The sequence below is a fragment of the Bos grunniens genome, chromosome 22 (assembly GCF_055505025.1).
Source record: "Bos grunniens cultivar Pamir isolate PY7600 chromosome 22, Bosgru_T2T1.0, whole genome shotgun sequence".
Classification (NCBI taxonomy): Eukaryota; Metazoa; Chordata; class Mammalia; order Artiodactyla; family Bovidae; genus Bos; species Bos grunniens.
The window spans coordinates 58,960,639-58,987,998 of NC_141186.1; the positions used below are offsets into that span (position 1 = coordinate 58,960,639).

Below are 27,360 nucleotides of genomic sequence, written 5' to 3' on the forward strand. Positions count from 1 at the left end.
GGGGGGACCCAGGTGAGGTTCCATTCACAGGGATGAGGGGGGGACCCAAGGAGGTTCCCTTCACAGGGATGAGGGGGGGACCCAGGTGAGGTTCCCATCACAGGGATGAGGGGGGAGACCCAGGTGAGGTTCCCATCACAGGGATGAAGGGGGGGACCCAGGTGAGGTTCCCATCACAGGGATGAAGGGGGGGACCCAGGTGAGGTTCCCATCACAGGGATGAAGGGGGGGACCCAGGTGAGGTTCCCATCACAGGGATGAAGGGGGGGACCCAGGTGAGGTTCCCATCACAGGGATGAAGGGGGGGACCCAGGTGAGGTTCCCATCACAGGGATGAAGGGGGGGACCCAGGTGCGGTTCCCATCACAGGGATGAAGGGGGGGACCCAGGTGAGGTTCCCATCACAGGGATGAGGGGGGGGACCCAGGGAGGTTCCCTTCACAGGGATGAAGGGGGGGACCCAGGTGAGGTTTCCATCACAGGGATGAGGGGGGGACCCAGGGAGGTTCCCATCTCGGGGATGGGGGCGGGACCAGGGAGGTTCCCATCTCAGGGATGGGGGCGGGGACCCATGTGAGGCGGAACCTCTCCAGCCCCTCCTGTCTGTGTCCTCGGAGCAGCCTCCAGCAGGTGTCAGGCTCTGAGACCTGGTTCAGGATGAGCCTGGGGGAGCTGTTCCCAGGACGCTGTTTCCTCTGCTGGGGCGATTCTGCAGCCCCTTGACCCTGTTCACTCTCTGGGTCCAGCTCCATTCCCGCCTCTCCTGCTGCATTGCCCAGGCTCCCTGTCCTTCTCCCCGGGCGCCAGCTCCCGCACGTGTGGCGCCCACCCCTGCAGCCCTGCGGGGGTGACACCCGTGTCTGTGCCGGTCTGTCGCCTTGTTCACCTGGAATAGCACCTGGTGCCTCCCAGCAGCTGGCGTTTGGATGGCATGCACCTTTTTCGTGCTTTGTATGTCGTAGTCCGTGTGGAGTGCATTACCCCGGGGGTGGCTCCGGGGTCATCTCCGCATCACAGACTAGGAGGTGCACACGTGGCAGGCTTAGGGCGTCTGCTGAGGCCACACAGCCAGTGAGCGTTGGGACTGGGCGCTGACCCGCAGCTGGACTCAGCTCCACCCCAGCCCCTTGCTGTGGTGCCTCCATGTCCGTTTGCCCTCGGATCAGCGCTTGGTAAATCCAGAGTGTGGGAGACCGAGCCCACCGCTGTGAGCAGGGCCCCCACTAGACTGAGAGGGACGGGAACAGGGTGAGCCGGGCTGCCGGGGGGCTGCAGGCCCCTCAGAGCTCTAGGCGGCTATTCAGGAACGGGGTCCCTCGGCCCCGGAAGGACGGGCGGGAGGGGCTGGCGCTGTGCCGGGCCGGCCGCCGACTTGGGAGGACTTGATCGAGGCCCCCCTTGCCTTCAGGAGACAGGGCGGCAGCGGGCCCTGGGGGGCACTGCAGGCTGTGTCTCAGGGCGTCCGGGGGCTCCGGCCATGGGACGCGGGTGGTCACGGGCCTGGCTTCTCCCCGCAGATGCCCGTCTACGTCACCGGGATCACCAACAACCAGAACCCTTTCTCCTTCGGCAACGCCGTGCCGGGCCTGACCTTCCAGTGGTCTGTCACCAAGCGAGACGTCCTGGATGTCCGCGGGCGGCACCACGAGGTACTCACCCCCCGCCCCGGAGACCCTGACCTGAGGCGGGAGTGTTCTCACCCGCCCCCGCCCCGAGACCCCGCCCTCCACCCCGGATGACAGCCCGTCACCCCCCCGAGACCCCGCCCTCCATCCCAGATGACAGCCCGTCACCCCCCCGAGACCCCGCCCTCCATCCCAGATGACAGCCCGTCACCCCCACCCCTCCACCCGAGACCCCGCCCTCCATCCCAGATGACAGCCCGTCACCCCCACCCCTCCACCCGAGACCCCGCCCTCCATCCCAGATGACTGCCCGTCACCCCCACCCCTCCACCCGAGACCCCGCCCTCCATCCCAGATGACAGCCCGTCACCCCCACCCCTCCACCCGAGACCCCGCCCTCCATCCCAGATGACTGCCCGTCAGGCCCTTGTGAGGCTTCCTCGTCTGCTGCCACCCTGTCCCTCCCTGGGGTCCCTGCCCCCTCCAGCCCTTCGTGTGTCCAGGAACCCGGCCTTCAGCTCCCCTCTTGTGGGTCCCAGGACAGGCTGCAGCCTTTTCCTCTTAAGCTCATTCTTGCTGACCAGCCGCACCACCCAGGGGCTTAGAGGCAACCTGCGCGTGGAAGGGGCAAAGTCACTAGGCCCCAGAACATCATGGGGTCCTGGTGGGGGTCCCCAGTCTGTAGCGTCTGACCCCCTTTCTAAGATGTCACCTGCCTCTGCCAGCCCTGGAGTTTTCTCCAGGCTTGTCCCAGGGCCCTACCCCGTCCCCTTAGGCTCCCTAGGGGGGCCCTGGCCCCTCCCCAGGTCTGTGCTGGGAGGTGCTGGAGAGACACACCGCCCCGTGCATGTGAGCTGAAGGCCGTGCGTGGGGAGGGTGGACACACCCAGGTGACCTGGTCAGTGGGCTGTGCAGCGGGTACTGGCCCTGTGACTCCAGGCAGTGACCCCAGGTGGGCCTCGGTCACACGGGGCCTGAGTGCGGCTGCTTCCCGGGGTGTCTCCTTGTCTTGTTTGTGGACAGTGGGGGCCTGGAGAGGGGGTCAGATGGGGGATGGGGTCTCTTAGAGGCTGCCTGAAGCTCATACAGTGCAAGATGAGTACCCCCGGTCCCCTGTCCCCATGGAACCAGATCCTGTCCCCAGACCATCCCCATGGTACCCAGGCATGTGACTTCTTCACAAATACCCCATAACAAGGGCTCTGTGGGCAGCACCCCAAGCCCAGGTCGTCGGGGTGATCCACCCTGAGCCCCACAGCCAAGGCTCTAAGTCTTGCGTGAGGACACTGGCGGGGCGCACCTCTCCCGCGGGCCCTGGGAATGGTGTGAATTGCAGTGTGGAGTGCCCCACGCGTGTGCCAGGGTTGGCAGGCCCCCACCGGGGCGAGAGAGCAGCAGGGTGACAGGGGCGGGTGGCTCGGGATCTGGGGTGCCTGCCCTGTGTGGGAGCTGGGCCCGGGGCCCCCTCGGGACGTTCGGTTCTGTCTGTCGCAGGCGTCGCTCCGGCTGCCGTCGCAGTACAACTTTGCCATGAACGTGCTCGGCCGGGCAAAGGGCCGCACCGGGCTGAGGGTGGTGGTCAAGGCCCTGGACCCCACTGCCGGGCAGCTGCTGGGCCTCGCCAAAGAGCTCTCTGATGAGATCCAGATCCAGGTGAGGGTTGGGCAGACAGGAGTTGCTGTCAGCGGGGGAGTGCTGGCCAGCCCAGAGCACTGCTCCCCCAGGGCTTGTAGGGACACGTGGAGGGTGCTGGGGGCTGGGGACCAGCCCTGGGGGGTGCTCGGCCTGCGGGGAGCTGTGGTGAGGCTGGCAGGGCCTGAGCTGGGGCTCCAAGGTGCTGTGGGAGTCCAGGGCTGGGGTGACCCTGGGCTTCGTCGAGGGGAGGCGTTTGGGGCTGGGAGGGCCTGGCGGGGGCAGGTGGGGGACTTGGCCCATGCATGCAGAGGCCTGGAGGTCTACAGTAGCTCGATGCACTTCCAGAGCAGGAGCTGACTCTGAGCTGGGAGTCAGGTGCCTTCTGGGGGGAAGAGGCTGGAAAATCTGGGCCGGGCACGCATCTAATTGCCTATATTTCACAAGCGCTCGTGGAGGACGAGACGGAGGCAAACACCCCCAGGGCAGGGGGGTCACAGGGAGCAGGCAGTGGAGGGTCCCAGGAGGCCTCAAGAGCTGTGCCCCAGGAGACAGGGTGTGACCCCATTGTTCATAGATGGGACCCGAGCCTCAGGACGGGGGCAGCCAGCCTGCTCAGAGCCCCTCGAGGGGGCAGCGGCAGGGTGGACCTGTCCACCCAGGGCCTGGCCCACGGCTCTCTCCAGCCCCACTGGCCTGAGCACATTTAGCCTGAGGGACCCTCTTCTGCTGATGTGAGACTCAGTAATGTCCTGACCTCGTGCGTATGTGCTCAGTCGTGTCTGACTCTTTGCAATGCCATGGGCCGTAGCCCGCCAGGCTCCTCTGTCCATGGACTTCTCCGGACAAGAACACTGGAATGGGTTGCCATTTCCTCCTTCACGAAATCTTCCTGACCCAGGGATCGAACCCAGGTCTCCTGCATCACAGGCAGATTCTTTATCACTTGAGTCATCCAGGAAGCCCTTAAATGTAATATCTGGGTCCCCCTAAATTGCAGAGAAAGACTGAAAGTGACTCCTAGATATCATGAGGAAAGACACAGTTTCAAACCCCCTCTTCAAGAGGAAACAAGCCAATTCTAGGTCAGGCACATACCCCAGGCAGGGTGAAGGAGCACATTTCAGAGAGAAATGCCTATCTGCCCGGCCCCCGCCCCCGACTCCTGCCTGCATGTGCGTACACAGACTCACACACACACACACACACACACACAGATACAGATACATACACGCACAGACACACACACACACACACACAGACACACATAGAGACACGCACACACACACAGACTCACACACAGAGACGCATATACACACACAGACACACACAAATACACACAGAAACACACATACATACACACACACACAGAGACTCACACACACACACACACACACACAGAAGCAGATGTTCTTCCCAGCTGAAGACAAAGTGAAGCGAGCTCTGACCCTGTCCTGGAATTAGAGACAGGGCTTTGCATCTTCCGAATTCTGTTGCCTCAGTCGGGTCATTTAGCAGCTCTGCGCCTCGGTTTCCCTGGCTGACAGCAGGTAACTTTCAAGTGCATCGGAAACTCAGAGACGCTGGATCCAGCCCACAGAGGTGTTTTATTTGGCTCACTCAGTACTTCGAAACAGTCTTTTATTTGCTGCCAATGTTGAAAAATAGGAAGATTTTGTCTAAAAGCCCAGTGTGCGGCTCGTCCTGGAGACATTGGGTGATGCCACCGGCCAAACCGGCAGGAGATGAGACAGCCTCTCACTGATAGAGCTGAGCCCCCAGGTCACAGCCCCCAGGTCCCCTCGTCGCCCTGACCCCGGGCCGTGCCCCGTGCTGCTGGCACTGACGCTCCTCGGCAGGTCACGGGGCAGGAGAGGAAGGCCCCGTTGTGCCTTCAGCGCTGTGTCGGGGGGACCTCAGGGGTCACCTGCCCGGAGCAGTGGGAGGGGCCTGTCTGGGCGTGTGTTTCCTGTGTGATGCACAGCCAGTGAGGCAGCTTCGCTCTGGGAGCCGTCGACCCAGCGGATGGGCTCACCTGGCTCTGGAACCCGGTCCAGCCCCCAAGACCATGCCCCGTGTAGGGAGCCCTGCCCCTCCGTAGTGTCCTGCACGTCCCCAGCTCTGGGAGGTGAGCGCGCCAAGGATGCTTCCCTCAGGACCCTTTTTACTGATGAGGAAGCCGCACCTGAGTGTGTGGTCAGAGCAGCTGATGGGAGGGAGGGGACGTAGGCCAGTTTCCTCTTCAGAAATCACCCGTTCGGTTTTAGACACAGGCCCTCGGAGCGTCCAGCTGGCCTGATCGTATCAGAAGCCAGCGGGGAGCCCCAGGGTGTGCTCAGCACCCAGGCTCGGTGTCAGGGGTGCCAGCAGCCCGAGAGTCCTCAGAGAGAGGGCCTTGGAAGGGTGAGGGCACAGTGGGCTGCGTGCAGAGAGCGGTCTGGAGTCCCTGGGGGAGGGCTGCCTCATGGGCTGGGGGCTGCCAGGGAGGGGCAGGGTCAGATCCCCCCGACATTGTCAGCTGTATCAGCCACTGGCCGGAGGTCACCAGGCACCCTGTCCCGGTTCTGTGAGATTCAGCAGGAGCCTGATAGGCAGAGAGGGTGTGAGGTGGGGCTGAGGGGGGTGCCTGGGGGGTCGTTGTGGGAGGGGCCGACGTGGAGAGCATGTCTGGCTGGGGGAAGGAGAATTCAGGCAGAGCCTCCCCAGCCTGGCAGTGTCACCAAGCAGGACCCTAGACCCCATCGCTGAGTGTGCCTTTTACACTCACACCCTGAGAGCTTGGGGGATCACAGCCCTCGCCCCACGAAGAGCCCCGGGGGCCTCCCCAGCGCACCTGCTGCTCCTGCCCAGCATGCCCTCAGCGCTCGCCGCCGCACCCGAGCTCCTAGCAGCGTGGCACCCGGGTCTCTCGACCCACGAGAGGCACGCCAACCCTGCACGTGGTTCCGGGGATCAAGGGAGAGCAGAAATCGCCCTCTCCCCCAGGTGTTTGAAAAGCTGCGGCTGCTGAGCCCTGAAGTAGAAGCGGAACACGTGCTCATGTCACCGAACTCATTCATCAAGCTTCAGACAAACAGGTACGTGACTCGGCGTGGCTCCATGTGGGTCGCGAGGCTGCGCTCACGTCCGACGGCTCATTTGTCAATGTCGGCAGGAGCTGTGAGTGCCAAGGGCCAGCCGCACCTCCCTGCCGTCCTCCTCCTCCTCCCGGCCGCGGAGATGGCCCGTGCTTGTCTGCAGCATCTCCCCTTGGGCCCTTCTCCTCCTCCCCACGGCCCAGACCGTCTCATGCTTTCTGCACAAATCCAGTTCTTCAAAGGCAGGAAAGTGCCAGCTTGGAGGGGTTCAGTCTCTCAAATGCCCCGTGTCTTTAAGACTTGCCACTCAGTGTAGTCTGGGAATTGGGACATCAGCTGGGGGGAGGGGGCATGTGAAAAATGCAGATCTCGGGCCCTCCTGGGTTGCTGAGACGCCTGTGAAGGCTGAGAAGCGAGTTCTGAAGCCAGCAGGCACACCAGACTCCTGCCTTGTGTTCCACGGTAGTGCTTTGTGTGTGAACTGCAGTTGCAAAGTCGGGAATTGCAAGGACGTTGGAGAAACACACACACAGACACACACACATCCACATACGGTGGGCACACAGCCAAAAGTGTCAGCGCCCGGCTCTGAGCTGGACTCTGGATCCCAGTCGGATGACAGCGGTGCCCTGGAGGAGTCTGGTGGGGGAGAGGGGAGTGTCGTGTGGGAAGGCTTGTAATAGAATGAAGCCGCAGCCCAAAGGAGGGCCTCCGTGCCAGGATTCTGGGGAGGCACGGCCCCCGTGGACATGCAGGAGTCGGGTCTCACAGGATGCGCAGGAGTCCTGCAGGTTAAGAGGAGGGCGTTGATGGAGGGGGCAGGAATTTGAGGCAGAAGCGGTGACATTTGCTTAAGGAGTCATCTGCGGAGGATTTGTGGGGCTGCGGCGCAGAGGGTGACTGGAGGGCGGGCCTGGGAGCTCTTCTTTCCTTCCTCTCTTTGTAACATCATGAATATGTAAAAGAGCAAAAGAGACTGCGTCATTTGTCTCCTCTCTGGTACACGTTATCAGTAGTTTTCCGAACCACATTCTTATTACAGCAACGGCCTGTTTTTATCCAGTTATTGGCGGAAGTGGGACGGGGCCAGGCCGTCGCTCCCGTTTCACAGCTGAGCAAGCCGAGGCTGGGAGAGGGGACTTGTGTGTCTGAAGATGCACAGTTGCTGGTGGGCCGTTGGGACTGCCTCTGGGCTCCATCCGGCTCCGAGCCCGCGGGCTTCCCATGTCGGTGGCCTCCCTCGTTGCAGAGCACAGGCTCTAGGCTTCGGTAGTCGCGGCTCACAGGCTGTAGAGCGCGAGCTCGGTAGTCATGGTGTGCAAGCTTAGCTGGTCCGTGGCACGTGGAATCTTCCCGGACCAGCCTAGAACCCGTGTCCCCTGCACTGGCAGGGAGATTTTTATCTACTGAGCCACCAGGGAAGCCTTAAAATGGAAGGATCTTTTGACTGCAAGCATCTGTGTGGCTCATGAGACCCTCAGCTCTCACATGCTTCCTGCCGACTGGCTGTGGAAGGTGCTGCCCTACTGGGAACCCTTGGTTTTCCAAATGAGGTTTCCCATCGGTGGCCAGTGAGCTGCAACAGGCTGTGCATGGCGGCCTGGTGCGTCGTGAGGCCAGGATTGTGTTGCTTTCTCTCCTTGAGCAGCAGCCATCTTGCCGCTGTTGTCTGCGAGCATGGGTGTGTTTCGTTTTCCCAAGGGATGGCGCTGCCTCTTTGAGCTACCGTGTCCTGGACGGGCCAGAGAAGGTTCCCGTCGTGCATGTTGACGAGAAGGGCTTCCTGGCGTCGGGGTCCGTGATCGGCACGTCCATGGTCGAAGTGACTGCCCAAGAAGCTTTCGGGGCCAACCAGACCATCATTGTTGCTGTCAAGGTAGGATCTTGTCTGCCTCCTTTTTGGAATAATAAGAATAGCAGTACTGTTTTCCCCTCGCAGGTGTGCGAGTAAAGATACTCACCTTCTAGCCAAGAAATTGTAAGAAACTATTAAAGGTCCTAGGTGAGACTATAAAGAAGGCTGAGCACCAAAGAACTGATTTTTTTGAACTGTGCTGTTGGAGAAGACTCTTGAGAGTCCCTTGGACTGCAAGGAGATCCAACCAGTCCATCCTAAAGGAAATCAGTCCTGAATATTCATTGGAAGGACTGATGCTGAAGCTGAAGCTCCAATACTTTGGCCACCTGATGCAAAGAGCTGACTCATTGGAAAAGACCCTGATGCTGGGAAAGATTGAAGGCACAAGGAGAAGGGGACGACAGAGGATGAGGTGGTTGGATGGCATCACCGACTCAATGGACATGAGTTTGAGCAAACTCTGGGAGATGGTGAAGGACACAGAAGCCTAACATGCTGCAGTCCACGGGGTTGCAGAGATTTGGACACGACTGAGTGACTGAACAGCAGTAATAGGTGAAAAGCTGAAGCATCTCCTGGGTATCAGAGCAGAGATCCTTGGACATGATTGATATCAATGAACTCATTTCATAGATGAATAACTGTGGCCCAGAGCCGTATGAGGTTTGCAGGACTGGCACCCCAGTGTCCTGACTGGCCATCAGTGCCTGGATCAGCAGACACCTAAGCGCAATGAACTCAGCATGTGCTGTCCTGGCCCAGAAAGCACTCGGTTACAGACAGCACCTGGAGGGTGAGGGGGCCCATCTCACAGGCGAGGCAGTCGAGTCGCCAAGGCCGCCAGGGGCTGGGAGTCAGGCTCTGGGCTCCAGCCCATGTCGGCCTGCCCCGGGTTGGTGCCCCCTGGTCCCCCCACCCCTGCCACCATGCCCAGCATGCCCGTATGTCCCCTGCCTCTCTGCTCCTGAAGACGGGATGTTCTCCTTGGGAGGCCCCTGGATCGGGTCCCGTGGTTTATCCTGAACAGAATTTTCTTTGCACATCTCATCACAACCACAGTGTAATCCTCGCTGACAGAGCAAATACATGACCTCTTGAATATTAATATTTAGGCTCTGCTTGGGTCCTGGGTGTCTTTCCTTATTAGTATCTTTTTGTTTCAAGATGGGCGTCTAGCAGGGAACCCCAACCCTAGTTTCCAAGTGACCGAAAGTGACTGAGGACGCGTCTCGGGTCACCAGATGGTACTGAGTGCCAGCTGTGTGCCCATCCCTGGAAGTGGGGTCTTTGAGGGGCTGGCGTTTTGGCCACGATGAATTTTACTGGAGACAGAGAACCAAGGTGGCTCTCTAAGGACCTTGGGTTCCCAGGCTCCCGAAAGCTGTCGTCCCTTCCTTTCCCATCCCCCCTTTCCCTGGAGCACCTCCAGGCACCTCGGCAGCATGCAGTGAACCCCAGATACCACCGCCGTCCGAGCGGACATTGTTTCTGCTTTAAATGCCTGGAGAGCCAGGTCCTCCGACGCAGCCCAGCATTCAAAGCCCAGGGGATGTTTTTGCAACATGAATAATGATCTAATTTTTCACAGTCGTGGACTCTGACTCTTGTGGGTTAGATTTCCTCGGAATGAGGCCAGCCACCGCAGGGAGGAGGAGGGCCAGCATCTGGGCTGGGCCAGTCTCTCCAAGACCCCAAGTCGGTCTCGCCCCCAGGCGTCATGCGCTGGGGAGCAGCTGGAGTGGGCACCCGTCCTGGGGGACTCTTGGGGGCACCCCTGGTACAGTTGTCACCGCGGCTGCTTGCTGTCCCCAGGTGTCCCCTGTTTCCTACCTGAGGATCTCCATGAGCCCTGCCCTGCACACTCGGAACAAGGAGGCCCTGGTGGCCCTGCCCCTGGGCGTGACTGTGACCTTCACTGTCCACTTCCACGACAACTCCGGAGACGTCTTCCACGCTCACAACTCCGTCCTCAACTTTGCAACCAACAGGTAGGCGGTTGGCCCCCCGCATTCCCCACGTGGAGTCACGTCTCCATCAGATCCAGATCTGACTCACACAGTGACTGATGACCACGCAGAGAAGCCAGTGCTGCTGAAGGATGAGTTCGTCACTCATGGTTCCCAAGAGCAGGGCGTTCACCCCACTCTCAGACCCCAGGAGAAGCACCAGGCTCGGCCAGGCAGCGGGCATGAGGGGCCGTTACCGAGAGTCTTTATTATGAGACACAGTCATTCGGCAGGGACGTCCCCTAATGCCCAGGAAGCGGAGCCCAGAGGTTGGGGCTTGTGGCTGGAGGTTTTTGCTAAGCCTTTGTGGGAGCTGGGCTGCAGGGGAGATGCAGACAGCCCTGGCCCTGCAGTCAGTGGACGCGCAGCACTCGCTGCTCCCTCTGCAAAAGCCGATCGGAGAAGGCGCATGCCTTCCAACGCTCGGGTCGGCCAGGACGGGGTCCGATGGTCACTGGCCTCTGCTGTGTGCAGGCCTGCCTACGTGCCGTCTTGCTGACTCCTCACTGCTGCCCATTTGTAGAGGCCCAGAGAGGTCAGGCCACGTGTCTCAGGCCACACAGCCAGAGAGCAGGGTTTGAATACCAGGTTCCATTTGCGCTGCAAGGACAGTTCTTTTCGGCTGACACTTCCAGAATAAAACTGCAGCCTCAGGCCAAATATGAGGGGGAGGGGAGTGGTCTCCAGGAAAGAGAGCTGTGGCCCCAGGCTAGACCTGCCCACCTGTGAGTGCACTGGAGCAGCAGTTCTCAAAGTGTGGTCCCCACACGGCAGCATCGCCGTTGCCCGGGAACCCTTAATGCACGTTCTCAGGACACTTGGGTGTAACAAGGCCTTCAGGTGATTGTCAAGGCTGAGGACCACCATCCCAGGGGATGTAGGCCAAGCCAGGAGGAGCTGAGAGGAGCCTCAGACCCGGAAGGAGGCAGCAAGGCTCCAGCGTGTCCTCTCCGGGCACAGCAGGTCAATACCAGGGGCTGGTGACCACTTCAGCCTGGGCTTCCCGCGGGCCCTGGAGCAGATGTGTGCCCTGCGCTGAGCACACCTGGGCCCAGGCAATGGGAGAGCAGGGTCTGGAGTTGGGCCTGAGTCAAGCCTGGCTCTGCCCTCTCTGGGGCCTGTGAGCCTGGATGGATGGGTCACCCCTCCAGGCTGCCATATCTACACCTGTCGTGTGGGAAAGTGGCCTCGTCCTCGGGGCCACCAGCTGAGGCTGTGGTCACGAGGGCCTTTGGACTGTGGGGTGCTCCGTGCACACAGCAGGGCATCTGCAGGTCTGGGGCACAGGCCGCCCCTCGTCCAGCCCCCCAACTCCCCTGTGGAAGTCACATGGGCCCTTCCGTGGCTGGCGCATCCGTCTCCAAGAGAGCGCTCAGGGCTCGGGAGGCGGGGGCGTGGGGAGGGAGGCCATGGAGCTGGGGCCCTGACCCTCCGCTTGCTCAGCCCAGCCGTCCCTCCCAGCCCGCAGGGGCTGTCGTTCCCGAGTGCCCGCGTGTACCCACACGCCTGGCGCTGACCTTAGCTCTTTCCAGCTGCTGACCGGGTTTGCTGCTCACGTCAAGCCTGTGAAATGGGTACATGGTCAGCCCCACTCAGCAGATGAGAAAGCAGGTGGGCAGGGGCCATGCCTTGTCCCAGTTACTTGTTTGAGGGCTGCCCGTGGCCCCAGAGTATCCTGGCTCCCTGCTTGGGCGGGCTGGGAGCACAGCCTCATCACCTGCTCTGGGCCTCGGCCTCCCCGTGGGACGTGGGGGTGCTGAAGCTGGGCGTCCTGTCTGGGCCGTGGGTGGTGGGGGAGTCTGGTTGGTATGGCCCGAGGCCCCTCACCTAGAACAGCTGCTCCGTGAACCTGAGCCAGGCGGCATCAGGGCGCAGTGGGCAGGCGCGGGGCCCAGCCGGGAACCTGTGCCAGACCCTCCTTGGGAGCTGGGGCCGCTCCCGAGACTTAGAGCCACGTCTCCCGTGCTGCAGGGACGAGTTCGTGCAGATTGGAAAGGGCGTCGCCAACAACACCTGCGTGATCCGCACGGTCAGCGTGGGCCTGACGCTGCTCAGGGCGTGGGATGCGGCGCACGGCGGCCTCTCCGACTTCGTCCCGCTGCCCGTCCTGCAGGCCATCTCCCCCGACCTGTCCGGGGCGGTGGTGGTGGGGGATGTACTCTGTCTGGCCACGGCCCTCGTCAGCCCAGAAGGTACAAGGGGTTCCAGCCGAGGGACGCGTGTCTTGGGTTGGGAGGCGGGAAGGGCTGCTCTGCCCCCTGGGGCCGGTGTGCATGTGGAGCTTGGTGAGGTTTTGGAGCAGGCGTCAGAAAACTGCTGTCCCGATCGGAGCCAGCCCACGGCCTCTCCCTGCACTGGGCTGTAAGTGGTGCTCGGCTGCACTCCAGCTCCCCGTGTCAGCAGCCGTTTTCATCTGTGTGCTGAGTGGCAGCGTCAGAGACAGACATGTCCAACCCCAGATATTACCGTCTGGCCCTTTACAGGGACCTGGTGGCTCAGATGGTAAAGAATTCGCCTGCAATGCAGGAGACTTGGGTTCCATCCCTGAGTCGGGAAGATCCCCTGGAGGAGGGCATGGCCACCCACTCCAGTGTTCTTGCCTGGAGACTCCCATGGACAGAGGAGCCTGGCGGGCTATGGGCCAGGGGGTTGCAAAAGAGTCAATGAAAGTGAAGTCGCTCAGTCGTGTCTGACTCTTTGCAACCCCATGGACTGTAGCCTACCAGGCTCCTCTGTCCATGGGATTTTCCAGGCAATGGTACTGGAGTGGATTGCCATTTCCTTCTCCAGGGCATCTTCCCGACCCAGGGATTGAACCCAGGTCTCCTGCATTGTAGGCAGATGCTTTACCGTCTGAGCCACAACGATAACAACAAACTCATTTTAAAACGAAGTTACACACTGCCTTTAAGGAAAAGCAAATATTATTTGCCGCAAATAGAAGGTGGTTGTTGAATGTTCTCATCGTGTTTATTATGTAACGAGGTTGGCTTTTCACTAAGGACCGCGGTCTAGTGACAGCTCAGAGTCTGCCACCTGCTCTGTTTGTGTAAAAAGGATTGCGTAGCAGGGTGGCTGGGCGGGGGCGATGCTGGGGGATGGCACGCAGAGGGCCAGCCCTGGAGGACCAGTGCCTGGGTCATCCCAGAATGGGAAATGACCGTGAGGTTCCCGGCGGGGAGGCACTGGGCAGGAGCAGGTGGCATGCTCCTGCGGGGTGGCACTCGGGGAGCAGGTGGCGTGGCCAGGAGCTGGGGGGGTGGGGGCAGGCTTGGGGCAGCGGGGACGCTGCCCGGTGAGACAGACGCAACGGGAACGACTGGAGTGTGAGGTGTGGGAAAGAGGTCACGTGCAGTTTCCCCTCCCAGGAGTCCCCGGGACCTGGAGCTCGTCAGCCAGCAGCATCCTCCACGTCGACCCCAAGACAGGCGTGGCCGTGGCCTGGCAGCCAGGCTCCGTGACTGTCTACTATGAAGTCTCCGGGCACCTGAGGACCTACAAGGAGGTGGGCCTTGGGCACACATTTGACTCCCGGGGGGTGGAGAGCTCATCTTCCCTGCTGACTGCTTCTCTTCTTCATGTAAGAAGCTCCAGCGCCTCGCGAGGCAATTGGCTGGGGGTCATGAGCCTGGTGGGGGGCCGGCCCCTCCTCACAGGCTGCTGGCACCCCCGTCCACAGCGGTGGGAGGACAGAGGCAGCCTCTTGGAGGCATCCCCGCGCCCACGCCACCTCGACGGAGCCCCGTGGGCAGGACTGTCCGCGTGGGCGTCCCCCCGGGCGTGGCGGCCGTGGGCGGCCCTGTGCAGCGATTTGGCATCACCGGCAAAGCCAGCCTCCCCCAGCGAGTCACCTTTGGAGTCTTTGTGGAGGCGAACAAGACCGCTCTCTCTCCTGTCTATCTCCAGCCGAGAATGAATCAATGAGCGGAGTCTGGCTGCTTTCCACTCGTCTGTCTCATTCTCCAAGCAGCGTGTGCTCCGTGGAACCCAGCAGTGTGACCTAATAGCAGGCGTGTTCAGCGCTGCTGCTGGGGCGAGCTAGTGCAGACAGAGGCACCGTGTGACCGACAGAGCAGTGCCCCCCACCCCGAGAAGCCCCGGGGGTCAGCTGGACAGGCTTGGGCGGTGGGGGCAGGGGCGGGGCTGGCAAAGCAGGGCACCACCCAGCAAACGTGTGCAGGCTTTGAGAGCCAGCTCTGGGGCAGCAGAGGCTGACGTTGCGATCGGATCATAGCTCAGTTCAGCCGCTCAGTCGTGTCCGACTCTGTGACCCCACGGACTGCAGCACGCCAGGCCTCCCTGTCCATCAGAACATGCGTTCAATTCCAGGTAGCTCCTAGCGTGGTTAGGTGTGCGGGCTCTGGGGCCAGGCTGTGTGGGTTCAAATCCCAGCTGGACACGGACAGGCAGTGTGACCTCGGGTTGTCCTTTAACCTCTCTGTGCCTCAGTTTTCTTACTGGCAAAGTGGGGCTGACATTGTGTGGAATAAATGAGTCGTTCACGGGTGTGAAGCCCTTAGGGCAGACATGAGCTGCTGCTGTTCAGGGTAAGGACGTTGTAACTTAGGCCAGATGCAGTAGGGATTCATCAGAGAATTTTTTTAAGGCAAAGAGTGATGTTGATGAGAGGTACGTTTGGAAAGATTGCCTGGTACCTGGCCGAGTCCAGGAGCCCAAGGGAGGGGGCAGTGAGGCCTGGGGCCCCTAGGTGGGGCAGACTAAGGGTTTGGAGACACTCAGGAGGGAGGGTCATCGGAGCTCGGTGACCATTTAGGAGGAGGAAGCCTTGGGAGTGAGTGTCAGAGTCTGGCCTGGGCGATGAGAGGGGAGCAAAGAGGGGAGCAGGGAGGAAGGGCGGAGCTGGGGGTGGGTGATGGGGGTTTGAGGTGGCTGTGGCTCCTCTCAGCGGGGCTGGGGACCACGCAGCTGGGCAGCTGTGTTAGGAGCTCCAGGGCTGAACGCTGGAGACGGCGAAGGGTGGGGGCGTGGGGGGTCTGCAGCCCTAGAGGCGGTGGGAACAAACAGGGCCTCCCGGAGCAGGAGCAGTGGAGCTGGGTCTGGGGCCTCTCCCCGGGGCGGGGGAGTAGGCATTGCATGGGAGGGGTGAGCGGGGAGAGACCACCCCTCAAAATGCCTGTGTGAGCCTGCATTTGGTCAGGCTGGTTCTTCTTGAATGAATGGCACTGAAGTAAAACAGGTCCTTCTCTCTTCGCTGAAAGATTAATTAACTGAGCTGACGTTCAGAGAAGAGGCCGCGTGATTTCAGGCCTGACATCGACCCTGCCCCATGCTGGGAGAGGCAGCTGGTTCCATGGGGGCGTCCAGCCACCATGGGGTCTAGCCCAGCTCTGCCCCATCCACGCAAATCACGTGGCCACGGAGCCTCAGCCTTGCCCCCTGTACCGTGGAAAGGGTGGTACTTGCTCCCGGGCACTCAACGACCCACCCTGGCTTCCTCCTCAGATCGTGGTCAGCCTGCCTCAGAGGATTGTGGCCCGGTACGCCCGCCCTGTCCAGGGCAGCTTCCAGAAGGTCTCAGCCTTCAAAGTGATGGTCACAGTGGGAGACCGGAGCTCCAACCTGAGAGGTAGGGAGTGAGGGGCTAGGAGGCCTGGGGGGCCCTGCCGGGCTGGGGAGTGGGCCCTTCAGATTGGATTCTGTGTCCTTCCTGCTCAGACTCGCCTCCCCATCTCCTGAGAGGGCATTTAACCCTGGCTGGCCCATTTAACGCCCCCTCCAGCTCTTTAGAAATTCGAGTCCTCCAAGGCAGAAGCAGTGAGAGATGTTTCTGAAGGCCCAGTGCTGAGAAACTGCCTGTTTTGGGGCTTGTTGATGCAATGTCAGCCCCAGGCACCCAACTAGAGAAAGCCGCCCCCTGCCACCACACAGCCCTGAAAAGCTGGCCTAGCCGGCCTCGCTGTTCATTCTGATTTTCGTAATTCGAGTCCTGCATGGAATAGTCAACCTCTTCCCCTGCCCACGACAGTCCTGGACAGCAGCTGCCGGAAGTAAGTGTGTCCACAGGCTGTGCTGTCTCAGTCGCTCCGTCGCGTCCGACTCTGTGCGACCCCGTGGACTGTAGCCCGCCAGGCTCCTCTGTCCATGGGATTCTCCAGGCAAGAATACTGGAGTGGGTAGCCTTTCCCTTCTCCAGCGGATCTTCCTGACCCAGGGATCGAACCTGGGTCTCCTGCATTGCAGGCGGATTCTTTACCAGCTGAGTACCAGGGAAACCCAAGTGCATCCATACAGGTTTTTTTTTAAAAGAAAAAAAAAAAAAAAAAAACACAGCAAAACACCACTTAACCAGTAGAATTAAACGCCAGTGCTATCAATCTGCGGCAGCTTTGCTGCGTCGTGGCGGCCTCTCCCCACTCCAAGGCACGTGGGCAGGAACAGTGCTCAGGGTGCCAGTGGGGAACCGGTGTCCAGGGGTGAATTGTCCATTTCCCCTGGTGGCTCAGTGGTAAAGAACCCGCCTGTCAATGCAGGAAACTCAGGAGTCGAGTGTTCGATTCCTGGGTCCAAAAGGTCCCCTGGAGGAGGGCTTGGCAACCCACTCCAATGTTCTTGCCTGGAGAATCCCCATGGACAGAGGAGCCTGGTGGGCTACAGTCCACGGGGTCGCAGAGAGTCAGACACGGCTGAGCACATGTACACACACACGTGCTGCCAGGGGCAGACCCAGCTGCCCAGCCTCTGGACGCTCTCTGGATGCAGGCTCTGAGCAAATGCTGACATGGCCCGTTCCCTCAGCCTTCATAAGCTGTGGTCGTCAAGAGGGCTGTGGCGCAGGTCTGGTTCTCAGAGCAGCCGGCCCCCGCGTGGTCTGCTCTGGCGTCCTGTGCTGGGCTCTGCAGGCGAGGGCTGAGGCGGGGGCCGGGGGCCTGGGTGTGGCACCTCTCACTGCTCCCCCGTGTGCAGGCGAGTGCTCCCCCGGCCAGGCGGAAGGCATCGCGGCCCTGCGCCCAGAAGCCCTCCTCGGCTGCCAGCTGCAGTTCAAGCAGGACGTCTTCGACTTCCCGGCACGAGAGGTCTTTACCGCGGAGCCCGAGTTTGACGCCGCCCTGGGTGAGCCTGTGGGTCTGGAGGGGACATGACCTGCACGCTGGGTGTGTCTGTGGTGTGTCTGGCTCATGATGGCGGTCTCTCTGTGGGGCTCGTATCTGTCAGGAGCCTGTCCTGGGGACGAATGTGGTCATCCTGGCGTCTGGGTCACTGCGACCTCCGGGAGGGTTCGCGTTCCTCCCCCAGTGGCTGCCTCCACCCGGGGAGAGGACGTGCTTCTGAGCTGAGAAACCTGGTCCAAGGCCTTTCCTGGTCTTCTCAGCTCAGAGCTTGGGGGCTGCTGCCTTCAAGACCTGGGAAGGAAGGGTGGTGCCCTGCACCGCCAGCATGATGAGGCTCTGGCAGGGGGCTCCGCAGAGGCAGGGCCCTTATTCACTCTTAGAGTCCTGGGCGTTTCTGGAGTGGAGCTGCTCCACAGACCTGCTGATCGGAGCCAGGGAGTTGGCGGCCGGCCCCATGGGGTGGCTCTGAGAGGAGGGCCGCCGTCACGGGAGCAAGCGACAGCTCAGGAGGGTCCCTGTGACGAGCCTGCTCAGCGCCCGGCTCGAGTCAGTGTTGTCGTGAGAGTCTCTGTGGCCGGGCGTGCAGTGCGTCGCTCAGCTCTTCCTGAGGACGCACGGCCCGGCGTCACCCAGCGAGTGTGGCTGCAGGCCGAGGCGAGGCCCTCCTCTGTCCACTCCGTGTCTGTCCCTCTGGCTGCCGTCTGGGATCCAGGGTGCACCTGTGGGCATGCTGTGTGCAGGACCGAGTCGGGTCTAGCACAGAGTAGGCCCTCAGCTGTCCCAGGCCCTGTGGATTCACCTGCATGGCCCCACACGGGGTCAATGTTACCCCGACTTGAAGGACAAAGAGTCAGCCAGGATGCCGACTCGCTGGGGGCTCCCAGCTGGTGGCAGTGGGGGAGGAGGAAAGGAAGGGACTGGCCTCGAGGCGCCTGGCTGGCAGGAGCACGGGGTGACCCATCCCAGGCGCCCTGGTCCCCGCTCACCGAGCCTCCCAAGGCCCCCTCAGCAGTGGCCACTCAGCCCAGGCACCTGCTGTGGGCCAGGCGTGGACCCCAAACAGTCCCAGCCAGGCGGCTGTGGGACCTCCTGCAGCACCTGGGGTGCCGGCTGTGGAGGGGTCAGCCCCGCCGGGCGTGGGGCCAGCGCTGGGCCATGGTGTTGGTTCACCCGTCCCTCACCCCCGCCCATCACCCCCGCCCCTCACCCCCGCCCTGAGCCAGCCTGGTGGGGCCCCGAGACTCACACATGGACCTGGCGTTCCTGCCCCAGGGGAGTCCGTGAACGGAGGATTCCAGGATACTCGAGAGCTCTGGGCCCAGAAAGGGGGCCCGGGGCGGGCGGGGACACTGAAGAGGGCCTTCCCAGGAGGCCCCTGGAGGACGGCATGCCTTACCCGGGCGCCTCCAGGGGGAAGGGGCGGCGGCAGGGCCTGGGTGGGGAGGGGCCCGGGTGGAACGGTGGCCCTGTCTCTGCAGGCCGGTACCTGTGCTCCGTGACGATGCTCCCACTGACGGAGCGGCAGCTGAAGCACCTCAGCCTGAAGCGGACGGCGCTGCTGGTCACAGCGAGCCTCCCGGGCAGCCCCTCCCCGGCGGAGCAGGTCGGGGCCGAGGTGCCCTTCAGCCCGGGGCTTTACGCCGACCAGGCCGAAATCCTCCTGAGCAACCACTACACCAGCTCCGAGGTGAAGGTCTTTGGCGCCATGGAGGTTCTGGAGCACCTGGAGGTGAGCCCTGAGCAGGCGGGAGCCAAGGCCCCTGGGAGGGGGAGGCGGGCAGGACCAGCTGCAGCCGTGAAGTCCTGGGCCGCCTCTCCTGGAAATGAGCACAGAGCTGAACGATCTTGACCACTCTTTTTCCCCAGAGCAGAATCCCTGTCTATTGTTGTTCAGTTATTAAGTCGTATCCGACTCAGTGACCCCGTGGACCGCAGCACGCCAGGCTTCCCTGTCCTTCACTGTCTCCCAGAGCTTGCTCAAAGTCATGTCCATTGAGTCAGTGATGCCATCCAACTACCTCCTCCTCTGTCGCCCCCTCTCCTCCTGCCTCTGTCTTTCTGGGCCTGTCTGTCGGCTCGTATGATTGTGTGAGGGGTGTGGCTGCTCCTTTCCTCCGCAGCACGTGCTAGTAAGCACGTCACGTGTCCACGAGTGAGTTCAGGGCAGGACGCGTGGTGACCGAGAGCAGGGCGAGCAGCTGAGCCCTCACCTGTCGCAGATCCTGCACGCCTGCCGACAGCAGGTCCCCAGCTCTGGGCCTGGGCCACCCTGTGTGTCGAAGGGTGGTGTAGGACAGGGGTTCCGGGGCCCGGCAGGGTGGAGGAGCTCGGGGCGCCGTGTGCAGGGCTCGCCGGCGTCTCCTCGGCCTTCTCTGGTCTCGCTGCGGCAGCCTTGGCTGCAGAGTGAGGCAGAGATGAATTGGCTGCTGACGGGGGAGCACCTGCCGGGCCCTGGGCTGGGCTGCTGGCATCTGACAGCCCAATGACAGAGCTCCGGCTGCCCCCTCGGGAAGCGAGTTTGGGGATGGCTCACGTAGCGCAGCATTATTTAAAAGGAGCTGTTGATTAGAATTCCGTGGTACTGATTTGTCCTTTTAAAAAACACCCGGCCTAGACAGCGTGCTCCTCTGACTCTGTTGGTTGCGTGCCTGTCGGCTGGATATGCCCAGCTAGCAGGGCACCATGAGTGTCAGGAAAAAGTGGGGGTGCACCCCTCAGCCCTGGGGCTCCCCAGGTGGCGCAGTGGTAAAGAACCCACCTGCCAATGCATGAGATGCAAGAGATGCAGGTTCGATCCCTAGGTCGGGAAGATCCCCTGCAGGAGGGCATGGCAACCCACTCCAGTATTCTCGCCTGGAGAATCCCATGGACAGAGGAGCCTGGCAGGCTACAGTCCCGGGGTCACGGAGAGTCAGACATGACTGAGCCGGCGTTCACATCCTCAGCTCTGATGTCTGTCCCAGGTGAAGTCGGGGTCCCCGGCTGTGCTGGCCTTCGTGAAGGAGAAGTCTCTGGGGCTGCCGAGCTTCGTCACCTACACAGTCGGCATCTCCGACCCCACGGCCGGCAGCCAGGGCCCTCTGTCCACCACCCTGACCTTCTCCAGCCCCAGCACTGACCAGGCTGTCACCATCCCAGTCACCGTGGCCTTCGTAATGGACCGCCGAGGCCCGGGTGCTCGTGAGTCACGGCACAGGGCCCCGGGGGGAGGGCGGCCAGCGTGGTCCAGCCAGGAGCGGAACCGGGAATCTGGGGTCGGGAGGAGCAGAAACGCACGTGCCCCCCGGAGCGAGTGACCGAGTCACTGGCAGGCGGGCTTCACTCCCCTCACCCCCATCTGCACTCACAGGGCAGCCGGAGGTCTTGTTAAATGTGACTGAATTGTACCCCTTGAGCACGGCCTTGGCTTTCGGGGCAGCACGCCCCTGAAGGGGCGGAAGCTGAGCCTCCTCCCTGCTCCAGGAGGCAGGGTCCTGGGCCCAGCCTGGGGGGGGTCAAGCAGCCAGAGATGGACGGGGCAGGCCCTGGGCCCAGGGGGTGGGCTCAGGAGATGGACAGGGCGGGCCCCGGGCCCACGGGGTGGGCTCAGGAGATGGACGGGGCGGGCCCTGGGCTGACTGGGCTCAGGCCCGGCCCCTCCCCCAGAGTGCGGGCACAGCACTCGGGGCTCTGTGGGCTCATTGGTGACTGTGTCCTGGGCTGCAGACGGCGCCGGGCTCTTCCAGCGCGTCCTGGACTCCTACCAGGCCATGTTCTTCACGCTCTTCGCCCTGCTGGCCGGGACAGCGGCCACGATCATAGGTGAGCTGGGCGCTCCGCGTCCCCCTCCGTCTGCCCTGCCGTCCCCGCCCCCACTCTAATAGCCGCCCGTGCCTCTCTCAGCCTACCACGCAGTCTGCGCGCCCCAGGAGCCCCCCGCCACGCCAGCCCTCTCCCCGAGAGCCAGCCCTCAGCACAGCCCTCACTGTGAGTAGCCGCCCCGCGGAGCGGTCCAGGGTTGGGGGGACCCCGGGTCTCATGAGGCCCTGCCCCGGGCGTGAGTTGCAGCTGGGGTGTGAGCCCCAGAGGGCAGGTCCGGGCACTGGCCGGGGAACGGGAGCTGGTGGACGTCAGTCCTGGGCAAGGAGAGCTTTCCCTGGGGCAGACCAGGCAAGGCAGCGGGGCTGGGGCCAGGGACCCTGGGTCTGCCGGAGCACACTGGCGCCGCTTCCTAGGGCTCTCAGCAAGGGGCGGATGGGCTGACTCAGAGGTGAGGGTTTGGGCGGTCTCGAGGAGATGATGCTCAGAGAAGAATCGCATGACTCACTCCTCTTCATAGTCCAGCTGTCTCTGCGGTCCTAAGGCCCTGGTGACCCCGCAAGTGGCGTCCCCTGGGGCTGTGCAGTGTGCAACCTGCACTGCTGTACATGGCAGCCCTGTGTCTCCCTATTCCCTTTTAAGGGTTCCCTCCTCTACACAAAGAACCCTTGAGGGGGTGTCTACTGACCTACACGGGGCATGGCCTGGCTTCAAGGGGCCTGTGAGTTTCTTGGAAGAGGACACAGCTTTCTGTATAGATGCACGTTGCTGGGTAACCAGACCTTCCACGTGTCCTGGACCCCAGAATCACAGCCCTTGTCCAGGCTAGCTCTCAGGCCTGTGACGCCCAGGGGAGGCCGTGGACTGCTCAGCAGCTCACTTCCCTGTGTCGACTCTGACCACAGAGTCGTCCTGTTACTTACTGTCGTTGTCCTGTTGATCAGCTGTCCTGCAGTGGGCGCTCGCCCTGCAACCCGCATCCCCCAGCACACGCCTCCCTGTTTTGCGGAAGTCGTGCCGGGGGCTTCGCCTTGCCTCCTGAGCACCCCAGACCCTTCCACCCACACACTTTGGAGTCTGTTCCTATAGCTTTCACTGCCCAGATGGACAGGCCCCTTTCCCCGAGTGCCCCCGGATGGGACGTGGTCCTGGGATTCTGAGTCTCTGCCCGGCAGGCTGTGTGCTCTGGGAGGTCAGGCTGTGGCCCAGGCCTCTGCCTGTGCAGCTCAGCAGGCCCCTGTGGACCCCGCCTACCAGCCCGGGAGCCTGGGCCGCTTCCTGACCATCGTCTGGCGTGGGCCTGCGGGATCCAGGGGCGTCGAGGTCTCCCTTCAGCTGACAGCGTCTCTCTTCCCACCTAGATTTTGCTGCCTCATCGCCACCACCTTTCAGTGCACTCCCTCCTGCCCGCCGAAGCAGCCCCGCCTCAGGGCTGTGGAGCCCATGGTACCCGTCCCACTAGGCAGCGGGCTGAGACCCTGGGCCCCACCGCCCCCGGGGATAGGCCTGCCGGGTCCAGCCTGGAGCGAGCCCCGGCCCCGGCCGCCACTGCCCCCATCAGCACCGCCCCTGCCGTAACTGGAGTCTAGGCTGTGCCCACGAGCTCAGTCTTACATGTAGGAACTTAAGTTTGTTGTTTGGGGTTTTTGTTTTGTTTTGTTTTTATTGTTTTGTTTTACTGAGTCTTGCAGAGGCAAAGACTTTGGCTCCCTCCTCGACCTGTTGTCTGGGGTTTCTTAAAGCACACGCAGCTTTTATTATTTTGGAGTCTCTAGAATCACACCGTTCTCAGGACTTAGAGCAGGCGGCCGTCTGTGGACCAGGGCTCTGTAGATGCTGTGACAGCAGTGTTCTCAGGGAAAGGACTTTGTCAGTGATGTTTTTTATTTGTGTCAGTTCTTTTCTCTCTGGAAACCCGACATTTCCCCCGTCCGGCTCCTACTGGGAAATGATTGGAGCAAATGGTCGCGAGTGACCGGGGCCACCCCAGGGCTACACGAGGAGCCTCAGGGCTGGGCCAGGGCGCCCAGATCAGCCTCAGGGGCTCCTGAAACTCCCGGAGCTGGGAGCCTTTCCTCCTGCCCCCACCGAGGGCCGCTGTGAACGGACAGTGTCCTCTGTGGTTCTTTGTTTTCCCCGGCGGTGAACTTGGCCTCCGCCCCAGGGGACAGCCCGTCCTGCCTGTCCCGGCTTCACTATCAGCACAGGGGCTTCAGAGTCGGAATCAGGGAGGCGTCCTTGACCTGGAGCCAGGCACCGCCCGTGTGCTCAGTCCTCGGCCCACGCACAGGCCCGCGTTCTCCGCCCCTCCTTCTGTACGAAGCACCTTGCCAATCTGAGCCTCCACCGCCCTGCGGGACGGGCTCCCTCAAGGCAGCTCCCCAGACGGGCCAGGGAAGAGGCAGCTCGGAAAACAGCCTCCCACCCAGCCCTCGTCCATGCGGCAGCTGAGACCTCCAGGACGCAGCCCTCCCGTGGCCAGGGAGCCGGGCCGCCCCCAGGAAGCCCCAGGGCCCGGCGTGCGTGGACCCTGCCGTGGGGCCTCCAGCTTTGAACCTGAGCCGTATGCCTGAATCTGCCTCAGTCCTTCGGGGCTGGACCATGCAATTTATTTTTTAAAGCTAGAGACAGGAAGAATTGTGCCTTGGCATATTACTTGAGCTCAAACTGACAACTTGGATGTAAATAGGCACATTTCTACCTGGTTTATTTAATAAAGCTCGATTTAATTTCTTAACACGAGTGTGATTATTACCGGAGTCCCCTGCGTCCTGCCCGGAGCCCACCCAGGCTGGCGTTGCCACTTCCCGTTGTGTGAATGTGGGGAGCGGGTCTGTTCTATGGGCCTCTTCTCTGGCTGCACACCCAGGCCTCCCTCCCCTCTGAGGGATCTCTGTGACCATCATCAACCCCACTGCCCCACCCTGGCTGGTCCAGCCTCGAGGATGGGAACAGACCTGGTGTGTCTCCACAGTCTGGTCCACAGGAACACCTAGAAAGCATGTAATGATACCATATGCCCCTGGTGGCTCAGACGGTAAAGAAGGTGCCTGCAATGTGGGAGACCCAGGACAGAGGAGAATGGAGAATCTCCTCTAGAGAGATCGTCCAGAGAATCCCATGGACAGGGGAGGTTGGCGGGCTACAGTCTATGGGGTTGCAAAGAGTTGGACACAATTGAGTGACTCACACACGCACACATGCTCAGCACAGGGCCCGCCTGGCACGCACCACTCAGTACAAGTCAGCACAGCCCTCAGGCACGGCCCTCAGTGGCACAAGGTGGCCGCCAGGATCCAGCTGTCACATCACGACTAGACATGGCAGCATCCAGAAGAAGAAGCACAGAGACAAACCCTCCCTGTCTCTTTCTAAGGACTGAAGGCTTCTCTTGTGGAAGGCTCCTCAGCAAACAGCTCCCACCTTACCTGTTGGCCAGAGTCTGTGTCCATGACCCTTCCCAGCCCCTGGAGGTGAGGGCCACGGATGATTGTTCCTTCAGGAAACGATCGTGTATGGTATTCCTTCAGGGTTGACTGGAGGTCTGGATGTTGACCCCCTCAACAACTTTCAGATGAAAATGGAGAGGTGTCAGGGCCTGCCCAGCTGGTCTCCTCCCTGATCACTGCGTCTTCCTCCCTTTGCTCATCTCAGGCACTCTGACCCCTGACAGAGCTCCCAGCTGGTCTCCTCCCTGATCGCTGCGTCTTCCTCCCTTTGCTCATCTCAGGCACTCTGACCCCTGACAGAGCTCCCAGCTGGTCTCCTCCCTGATCGCTGCGTCTTCCTCCCTTTGCTCATCTCAGGCACTCTGACCCCTGACAGAGCTGGATGGACACCCCGGCCTACGGCCGAGAGGTCTGGGCTTTCTTCTCCCCGGACGTCACCGTCATCTTAAAGCACGTGCTACTGGAAACAGCCAGACGCGGCCGGAGGCGAGGGCGTTGACAAAACCCGGTGACTTGCCTCCGTTTTCTGTTCCCGAGCTAACCAAGCAACTTTCACTCTCTCAAGGGTGCCAAAAAATGCTTTCAGCACCATTTCGTGCTAAAAATATAGTATTGCATATAGGGTTTTTTCCCCTCTAGAATTCCTAAGTTTGGCCAAAAAAATAACTCTGTTTCTCTCTGTCTCCTCCTGTTTCTCTGTGTCTGTGTGTGTTGGGGGCGGGGAGGGGGCCGTATTAGACATGTTACATCTCAAGGTCTGAGACACCAGCTCTGAGACACACCACAGCCTGGGCGTCCAGGTGGGTGGGAAAGGCACGGGGTTTACAGATGAGGTGGCTGAGGTGCAGGCCCACCGTCTGCGGTGGGAGGGGGCTCGTGTTCCCCCGTCTGCAGAGCAGCCTTCCTAACACCTGGGGGCCTCCCTACCCACCAGCCCGCGGTGGCACCAGGGTAACAGGTGGTACGTGGGCTGCACGTTCCTCCCAGCCCTCCGCCTCCCTGCACCTCCCCCGAGGCTGAACGCGTGACCCCGCCGCCGTGGAGGTCACGTGACTTGCTTTGGCCATGCGGGTGGAGGTGACCACGTGTCCATTCAGAGCCTGGGCTTAGAGGCCTCACCAGTTCCCCTGACCCTCCGTGTGCTTCTGCCGTTGACAGAATCACAGGGGGGCCCAGGGCACCAGAGACACGCATCCCTACCCCCGGCCGCCTGGCCCTGGGCGTGAGTGACGGCAGTTACAAGCTCACCGACGCTGGGGACAGTTTGTCAGGAGCATTACTCAGCAGTAGGTGACCTGCTACAGAGCACGGCATGAATTCCCTTCTGGCCGAACCCTGAGGGGCGGCTTTCTGCCGCTTGTCTCAGAGTCTGAGTGACGCGGCTGTGGCCTCGGACCCCTCCCCTCAGCCCGTTCGCTCCTGGGCTCTGCCTGGAGCTTGACAGGCCTTCCTGGTGGCCTTGACAGGAGTGGGAAGCGTGCCCCGCGTCAGCGCCCCGACCAGGCACTCAGGCATGTGCTGTGGAGGCTAACCACGCAGGGCCCTCCTCCCCGGAGCTCTGGTTTTCTCCTCCTTGGGCTTCTGTTCTCTCATCACCCCAGTGGGCCAGGTGACGACCAGGACCAAGAGAGGAGGTCGGGGCACACAGCACCCCCGGGGCTGGGCTGCGAGCCGCTGCTCTCCAGCCTCTTGAACAAAGCGAGTCATGAATCTGAATCTAGAATCAAGGCTCGGGGACAGGCTACCTTGGCTGGGGGGCGCTGCAAAGTCACTGTGTGAGAGGAGGGGTCAAGAGTCAAGGGCATTAACAGAGAACAATCATGGGTTGTACTTTTTCTTGTTCAACTGCCTTATCGTGCAGATGGGAAAACTGAGGTCCAGAGACAGGAAGGGACTAGCGGGGGGCCCCCCCCTGGTTAGTACACCAGGCCCTTCTCCTGACGGTCAAGGTTGCTCCTCCTCCACCCGGAGTAGCCACCCAGGACACAAGGACTCATTGGTGGATGGCGGGGGCCTTTCCCCCACGACTAACCCTCAAGGAGCCCGTCTGGAGCCCCAATTTTAATGTCACATGAGGTGAGCGATCTCAGTTAAAGAGAGAGACGGGAAGAAAACAAAGCCAGAACCGTGCGTTTGGGGATCGTCTGTTGTCTTGTTGGGTTTTATGCTGTATGTTAAGTGGTGCACAGAAACTCCCGCGGGGAGGATTTCATCAGCAGACTCACGAGGTGACCGCTTTCACGTGGGGAGTATTTGCTGAAAGCAAATGGAGACGACTGCAAGCACTGGGAGGTGGCAGCCCGTGTTCCCATTGCTCCGTGGTTCCCAGGGACCGTCGCCTCGGGGTGGCGGTGGCTTGCCCCTTGGGTCCTTCTCCACGGAGCGGGGCGTGTCGGGAGGCCAAGGGCAGCAGCCCAGGGCCCGAGGCACGGGCCCGGCCACCGCAGGCTGCCTGCCTCTGCCGCTCACCAGCGGGCGGCCATGGCCTTGAGGACGCCCTGTCACCTCCCGGAGCCTCAGTGCCCCCATCTGCAAAGCGGCAGATGCGCTGTGTGGCTTCCAGGAGCTGCTCTGTTGGCTCCCCAGCGTGCTGGCGAGCAAGCGCGTGGTGCTCAGTAACTGTGAGCTGCTCTAGCTTCGTCTCCCTGGGGGTTGGAGGCAACTGCCCTCGCTCTCCTGGGGGCCGTGAAAGCTTCCCCGCCGGAGTCCCTGCTGCCGCTCACCAGGCCGATGGAGTCAAATCACAGGCAGGTGCAGGCTCACAAACCACGGGACAGCCCAGCACGTGGCCCCGAGAGTGCGGGGCTGAGGGTGGATGGCCTTGCCCACTGGGCTCACCTGCCAG

The 27,360-nt window shown here is 61.7% G+C and overlaps 1 protein-coding gene across 1 annotated transcript in view; it reads left to right on the plus strand.

Moving 5' to 3' along the window:
• NUP210 (nucleoporin 210) overlaps positions 1 to 23,803 on the plus strand; it is a 91,383-nt gene extending 67,580 nt beyond the window's left edge. The window contains exons 27-40 of the mRNA XM_086368954.1: positions 1,518 to 1,649; positions 3,120 to 3,278; positions 6,243 to 6,334; positions 8,036 to 8,210; positions 10,005 to 10,180; positions 12,170 to 12,390; positions 13,567 to 13,703; positions 15,662 to 15,785; positions 17,123 to 17,269; positions 18,747 to 18,997; positions 20,232 to 20,448; positions 20,974 to 21,069; positions 21,151 to 21,234; positions 22,428 to 23,803. Coding sequence (XP_086225080.1) covers positions 1,518 to 1,649; positions 3,120 to 3,278; positions 6,243 to 6,334; positions 8,036 to 8,210; positions 10,005 to 10,180; positions 12,170 to 12,390; positions 13,567 to 13,703; positions 15,662 to 15,785; positions 17,123 to 17,269; positions 18,747 to 18,997; positions 20,232 to 20,448; positions 20,974 to 21,069; positions 21,151 to 21,234; positions 22,428 to 22,528 — 2,112 coding nt within the window. The 3' untranslated portion in view covers positions 22,529 to 23,803. The remainder of the gene's footprint in view (positions 1 to 1,517; positions 1,650 to 3,119; positions 3,279 to 6,242; positions 6,335 to 8,035; positions 8,211 to 10,004; positions 10,181 to 12,169; positions 12,391 to 13,566; positions 13,704 to 15,661; positions 15,786 to 17,122; positions 17,270 to 18,746; positions 18,998 to 20,231; positions 20,449 to 20,973; positions 21,070 to 21,150; positions 21,235 to 22,427) is intronic.
• Positions 23,804 to 27,360: the final 3,557 nt, after the last annotated feature.